Raw genomic sequence first — 7584 nt, forward strand, 5'->3', positions numbered from 1 at the left:
ACGCCAGGCACTTGGCATGATGTATGAGGGAAACCGAGTTAATTTCCGTGCAACAACCGACATTCCTCTAGTTATTCCAAGTTTAGGTCCTGAATAAGATCAACTAGTGGTGGAATATAAAAGAGTCACCAGAGCAGAGCCTATGGCAGGGGGATATAAAAAACTAGTCTGAGCTAGTTTGCACAGTTATTTGGCCTGGGGTGCTTCAAGATGAGGCTAGTCTGAATGACTGAAAACTTTCCGAGGAAGGCCAGCCTGAGTGCATCCTAGATAATTAAGATGCAATGCTAGCATCATGTGTCGTAATTGGCCCTTTTGATTTTGATTCATAGTTACAAAAGTATTATATGTGATATCTAGGAGGGACTGTTCCATGATATTTGGGAAACCCATAAATAAGCAAGCAAATTATAAAGTGGGAGTGCAAAAGAAACACACAACTTTATTACAGTCACTCAAACATTAAGATACTACAAGTATTTTTACACACAAAGGCATAAAAAACGAAAAAGAAACAGCTTTATTACAAGCACTCAAACATTAAGATACAAGTCTTACACACAAAGGCATAAAAAATAAATTCTTGATCTCGAACATACAAAAGAACAAACTCTCACAAAAGCGGAGACCAAATTGGAGACTTACTAGCCTCTCATGAGGGTCTATAAAAGGTGAGGGAGAAGAAAAAGATGGTAAAGAAAGTGTGAGAGAAAAAAGGGAGAATGAAAGTCATAGGATTGGAAGACAATGGAGGCTGAGAGGCTGTGAGAGATAATTCTAGGATCAGAGAGCAAGGAAGCACTGCATGGTGTGGACTAAGGAACATAAAAAGATTTGGAGGAAGTCGTATTGCATGGTGGTGGGTAGTGATGGAAGAGCCGTGATGCTGGGCAGAGAAAGAGGTTGTCTTCAGAATAAAGGAATCATGGAGCAACAGGTGGGTAGAAATTGCATAATGCTCTCAATGGTGGTACTGGTCGAAGAATTGGCAATGCCAGCATCAGGATTCAAATAGCTCTTGGTTTCTTCCCTCAAGAGATCGGCCATCTCATTTGAATGCTTTTTCTTACTTCTTAATCCCTCTAGCTCCATTGCCACATCCTTCATAGTAGGCCTTTTCTTTCCATTTATGCTTAAGCACCTTTTTGCAATATATGAAACTTCGTTTAGCTCTTCAACATCGCCCTCATTTTTAATGTGGCACTCGATAATTTCTGGTAGGCGATCATCTTCAAGAGCAGAAACAAAGTATGTTGCTAGATTTTTATCTTTTTCTGCCCTTTCCAAAGAAATTACCTCCTCACCCGTTAGTAACTCTGCCAAAACAACACCAAAGCTATAGACATCACTTTTTTCTGTTAATTGGCCACTGCGTAAGTATTCAGGGTCCAAGTACCCAAATGTTCCTTGCTCTAATCGCGTGTGATCAAGAGGAACTAGTCTTGAAGCTCCAAAGTCAGCAACTTTTGTTGTATGATTCTCATCTAAAAGTAAATTTGCAGATTTCACATCTTTGTGAATAATGGAAGTTTCCAAATCATGTAGGTATGCAAGGGCTCCTGCAGCTTCTGTTGCTATCTTCAAACGCTTTTCCCATGAGAGCAAAGATGACTTGTCTTTATCATGGATATGGTCAGAAAGTGTCCAATCTCTGATGAATTCATAAACGAGCAAGGGCACTTCTGTTTCCAAACAACAACCCAATAGTTTAACCACATTCTTGTGGTTTATTTTAGTAAGCTCAATCATTTCATTTATGAAGTGTTTAATCTGGTTTTTATCACCAGTTTTGGACTTTTTAATAGCAACCACTTTATTATCTGTTAATACTCCTCGATAAACCGTTCCATCGCCTCCTTGGCCAAGCTTTCTACTATTGTCATAATTATTAGTGGCCTTCTCAAGTTCTTCTTCACTGAAGATTCTAACTGGTTCCATCGATCCTTGCTGATTAGAGAGTTGTTCAAGTAACATTGGGCCACCATTAATTTTGAAGCACAACTGTCTAAGCTTACTGATTTTTCTTGTTTGTATTACCCAATATACCCCAATGCTTCCAACTAGTAGCACTAAGATGGTTGTGCCGATACCTACATATAGTTGACCATGCAGATCAGCTAATAAAAATATTTCTATTATTCCAATATAAGACTCATTGGAGAAATCTTGTTATGCAAATGTAAAGACGAGATCAATTGAGGCGAATAAATGAATAGATCTTAGCCATTAACAGGATGCATCTAATGAATAAATCATCAATTAATGTAAGCTTGTAGAAGAATTAAAGATCTACCATGGGCGGTTTCTAAATGTTGTTCGCCTTAAAATTAAAAATATAAATGAACTACGAGTTATGAAAAAAAAAAACTACAAGTAATGATAGATATATAACTCTTTTTACACTTCTTTTATCTATTTTTTAAATGGATAACACTTTTATAAAATGAGTTGTAAAATGATAATAGGGTATCATAATTTTTGAAAACAAATCTTTCATTTAAAATGAATTTTTAAAAGAGTTTTAAAAAGAATATATTGTATGTATATATATATATACACACAAACATATACATACAGGAAATGTACTTACCAACACCAATCAGTGGGGGATTCACAAAACAACCGGTTCCATCCTTTCTTCCGTCCCCTCGTTTCCCTTTGGGGCAAGAACATTTATAACTCCCGTCTATGTTTTTACAGTGTTTTGGATGTTTGCAATTATTCTCGAGTGCGCACTCGTCAATATCTATGAAAAAATTTAACATCATATCAAGCACGAGTTTAATTTTAAGGAACTTAAATTAAGCAGTTCGGTTGAAAATAAATAAATAAATGTGTTCGCTTGGAGAAAATGACACGAATTAATGCAATATTTGAAATTCACGAAGAATATATTTTGTCGAGTAATGTTATTCATCATTTCATGTTGTGACATTAGATGATTGGAGACTATTTATTTTATTTCATTTATAAACTTACAATTTAATGACACATCATGAGATGATAAGATGATGATGAGGAAAAGGATAATGAATATATTTTTCCTTTAAAATAAACATACGAAATTGGTTTCATAATATTTATTAAGTATTTAATAGTTAATATTGTTTGAAACAGCAATTCACTCGATCGAGAAGTTATAAATATTGTGGATTTCATTTCATACGCCGCTCTCAAATCCAAGACCATAGAGTCCGGTCATAAAGCTTAGACGATCAAAATAAGTTGTTATTTCTTAGTTATCCCAAAATAAATGTTATTTCTACAAATTGTTTTAGTAAATTCTTAGATTTCATAATATATATATATATATATATATATATTATAATATTCACTTCATGTTTCACACACTCTCTCAATTGAGGCTATCAAATTCAGGCAAAAACTTGTGAAGATCATTTTGCCCTTTCCTGTGCCCCAACCAGATTTTCCTACAATCTAATATGTAGATGAGATTTTAATTATACTGAAAAATATTTCTTCAAGTTGTTGCTCAAACTTGACGACCTTAAGTGAGAAAAAGATAGATAAATATATATAAAGTGGATCCTACATTTATTATTGCCGTATAAATTTTTCAATCATTATTAAAGGGATAATATATGTTGTAGAATCTACTATGTATTTATCTCTCTTTCATTTTAAGCCCTCAAATTCAGACAATGATTTGAGAGAATCTTAATATGAAAAGAAGTGCTACAACTACAATTAGAGTTCTCACAAAAGTAAACTAACAAACTCACATGTATTCATAGGATATGTTAAGTCTACTTTACAATAAAAGTAGCAGGGAGATTTACAATCTAACATACCGCATCAAACCACGTCAATTTATAAATTTTGCATTTGTAAAATCTCTTTGTAGCTAAAACATTCTCTACTCCAAACTATACATACCTTGGCAACCATTAGGGAGGTATGGGTTTCCACCATAACCGGGATTGCATCTGCAATGGTATCCATACCAGGAGTCATTACATGAGCTGTTCTTTCCGCATAGGAAGTCTGACTTTGCGCTAGCATTTTTACACTTTTCATATCTAATCCCCCAATCAACGACCACAGGAAATGTCATATTGGACACGTTTGGAATAAGATATTCGGTGGAGAAATGGAACGCATCTCTTTTAACAATGAAAGCATAGCTGCAAGGATTGGACTTCCATACTCCTTTGTGCTTAGAAAAGCTCTGTATTGCTAAACTAGATTCCGTCAATCCTTTTGGAATCTCTCCCTGGCAACACCCAATTCCAGAACAAGACCCATTGACCACATCTTTAGTGTTTTCACAAACAGAGAGGCATCCCGTGGAGAAGTTTCCATTGTTCTTGGTACCATTAAGGTAAGCAATAGTGTCACAACCAATGGCCACGAACACGTTGTGGGTGTAAGAAAATGAACTGGAGAAATTTACAAGGAAACGACTATGATTCGCAAGGGTACCCGACTCGTTGAAACATTCATAGACAGGGTACCTAAAGATTAACTCAAATTGACCTTCGAGGGAAATGTTCTGAACAACGAAATCTCCATACATTGGCCGGGTGGTTTTGCTGGAGGAATCGTATGTGCAGTTGATGAAGTAATTATGATCAAGATAACAGCCTTCAGAAGTGCCAAATGGAAATGGAATTTTAACATCTCCACACTGGTCGCTGCAGTTAAGCTTTGCTAATGGAGCTGCTACTGCTGCTAGAATTGTTGCAGAAGCTGCCATTTCTAATATTAATATGACACCAACGACCCATGTCATGTTGATCACATGCAAGAGCATCATCTTTGGAAAACACGTACCCCCTCTCTCTCTGCTAGGAGGAAAGGTTTCGTCTATTTTGTTCGCAGAAGTAACGCTCCGGATAGATAGATGCTGAAGTTTTAATGGGCATGCATTTGGAAGGAACTTAGGAAATCCATGTAGAGCCATAATTTCCTGACTTTCGAAGCATTGGCAATCTTTAGTTTTACTTCTCAATATATAATAGCAGGCAGCAATCAATTTCCAAGGTCACAAAAGTTGGTGGGCTCAAATATCATTTCTTTTTACAAAGATTTCAGCCTTTCGACCATATATTTTTATTTCATCTGTTCTCGCCTTGTGGGCTATCTTTTCTATAAATGAGATCTATGAGGCGTGAGCAAGGGACAAGGGCAAATTCCGAGAATCAAAAAGAAAAAAAAAAAAAAAGTAGGATTCCACATTTTCTCACCATCCACACTTATTTTATTTTTTCATTTTTTCTATAACAAAAATGTAATGTATAAATAATAAGTAGAACAACTCAATTAGTTTAACAAGAATAAAAAAAATTAAAAAAATAAAAAATAATTTTAAAATATATAAAATGTGTGATGTGAAATGATAAGTAGTATCAATAATCGCTTGTGTATAAGTCTATATTGTAATTTGCTGCATCTCTTACGTGGTAGCTTGTGATTAGCTGGTATGAATTGAAACTAATCACTTGACCAGCCTGGTATAATAATGAAATAAAATGAGATAAGTTGACATAAACTCTCAGACTCGGTTTGGATTGAGAGGGTCTTTCAACCTATCTTATCTTATCTCATCATTGTAAATTTCACAAATTCCTATATAAAATATAATAATCAATTCAATTTTTTCAAATCTCAAAACAATAATAATATTAAAAAATAATATTTTAATAATAATTTATTTAATTTTTAACTTTTATTATAATATATCTCGTTAACTCATTATCCAAACGGATGCTTATCTAACAAATAATTGATGTCCTTGACTAGAAAAAATAAAATAAAATAATCAGTGTCCTTCTCGCTGGCAGTCGCAGCTGCGACATTACGGAGCTACCCTACAAGTACTCCAAAGCTAAGACATTACTTTTTTATCAGTGCAACTTTTTTTTCACTTTTAAACGGCCATTCATAAGATACTATGAACGAATGGCCGTTGGGTGAGAGTTTTTATTTTTTTAGAACGTTCGGTGAGATTTATATGTGAGTGAGTGTGGCATTGCCCATTCTGTAGATACTAGATACCTTAAAAGGTGATAAATTTTTTTTTTTTCTAATCCTTAAAAAGGTGTTAATTACTCATGGTGGATTCCTAGCTTTCATGGCCTAGTACTTATCAGAAAAAGAGGAATCTATTTAAGTTTGGAAATTGAAAAACCTTCATTATATTTCATCTAATCTTAATATTTAAAGATCATAAATATAAACATATTTTAATTTTAAATTTTTAACTTTTTCATCTAATTATTATAAATTTCTTAAACTTCCAAACAAAACATAAAAAATAATCCAAATTTTTTCAAATTTTAAAACAAAAATAATATTAAAAATAATATTTTTATTTTATAATATTTTTATTCAATTTTTTTTCCTTTTTCCAAAACTCTATAAAATATCATCATTCAAATCATTTCAATATTATTCACAAATAATTTCATTACTATTTATAAATTATTTCATCTCTCTATTCAAATCAGACCTAAAAATAGATTGGTAGGCTGGTAAAGAAACTAGTAGTACGTTAATAAATATAATAATTAATTTTTTTTATTAATTTAGACTTTTAAAATAAATAATTATTTTATATAATATCATAGTAAATCTTAAATTTAACTTTACATTTTATTCATTTAGTTAAATATTTTATATATTACTTATTAAAAGAAAATGTTATTTAGCCTTTTCAAAATTATCGTTTATAGTTATTTTAATTTTTTTAATTTTTTTTACTTAATGATTAAAAAATGATTATTAATAAAATTATCTGTTTTTTTTTTTTTAAATTTAATGAATAGGAATGTAAAAATTATTTAGAAAAAATAATAAAAATAAGAAAAACAAATTTACACCAGCAGTACGCTGGGAGGCCCCCTTCATATATAAAAGCTTGTCCCTTATACGGTTATACCTATGCCTGTACGAACGGGATAGGATCGAACAACAGCTACAGCATACGGAAGAAGAAGAGTAATGGTACATAACCTTTCAATCATATCATATTTTTTAAAGGATCGTGCTACAGTTTTCGCTGGGGGCTCCTACTGGAGCTGTAGTGTATTTTTTGTATATGTTTTTTTTTAAGTTATTTTTTATATAATTTTTTTTATTATTTTTTAATATTTTTTAAAAAATAAAATAAATTTAGAACATTATTAAAAACACTTTCTTAATCAAAAAGTAAAAAAAAAAATTATTAAAAAATACTTCCTTAATCACGAAGTAAAATAAAAAATCATATAAAAATATTTTATATTTTACTTCGTGATTAAGCAAGTATTATTTAATAATATTATAAATTTTTTTATTTTTTAAAAATATTTAAAATCATTAAAAACATCTACATAAAAAAAAGAATTAAAAAATACACATAAAAAAAATACACTAGAGCTCCAGCGGGAGCCCCCAGCGGGAGCTCTAGCATTTTCCTTTTTTAAAATTTTTAAAGTTTTTAATATTTTTTTTGAGTTTATTATTTTTAAATTAATTTAATTCTTCTATTAAATATTTATATATTAAATATTTGATAAAAAAATTAAAAAAATATATAATATATAAAGATTGTATAAATAGTAAAAAGGTACGTATGCCCAC

General features: G+C 31.6%; 1 protein-coding gene across 1 annotated transcript; it reads right to left on the minus strand.

Moving 5' to 3' along the window:
- Positions 1-333: 333 nt before the first annotated feature.
- On the minus strand, positions 334-5066 carry LOC109008248 (wall-associated receptor kinase 2-like). Its single transcript, XM_018988267.2, has 3 exons — positions 3898-5066; positions 2591-2746; positions 334-2090 (listed from the first exon to the last, which is right to left on the minus strand). Exons 1-3 carry the CDS (start codon positions 4922-4924, stop codon positions 910-912), a joined length of 2364 nt encoding a protein of 787 aa, XP_018843812.1. The 5' UTR covers positions 4925-5066; the 3' UTR covers positions 334-909.
- Between the last annotated feature and the right edge of the window lie 2518 nt (positions 5067-7584).

The sequence above is a fragment of the Juglans regia genome, chromosome 15 (assembly GCF_001411555.2).
Source record: "Juglans regia cultivar Chandler chromosome 15, Walnut 2.0, whole genome shotgun sequence".
Taxonomy (NCBI): Eukaryota; Viridiplantae; Streptophyta; class Magnoliopsida; order Fagales; family Juglandaceae; genus Juglans; species Juglans regia.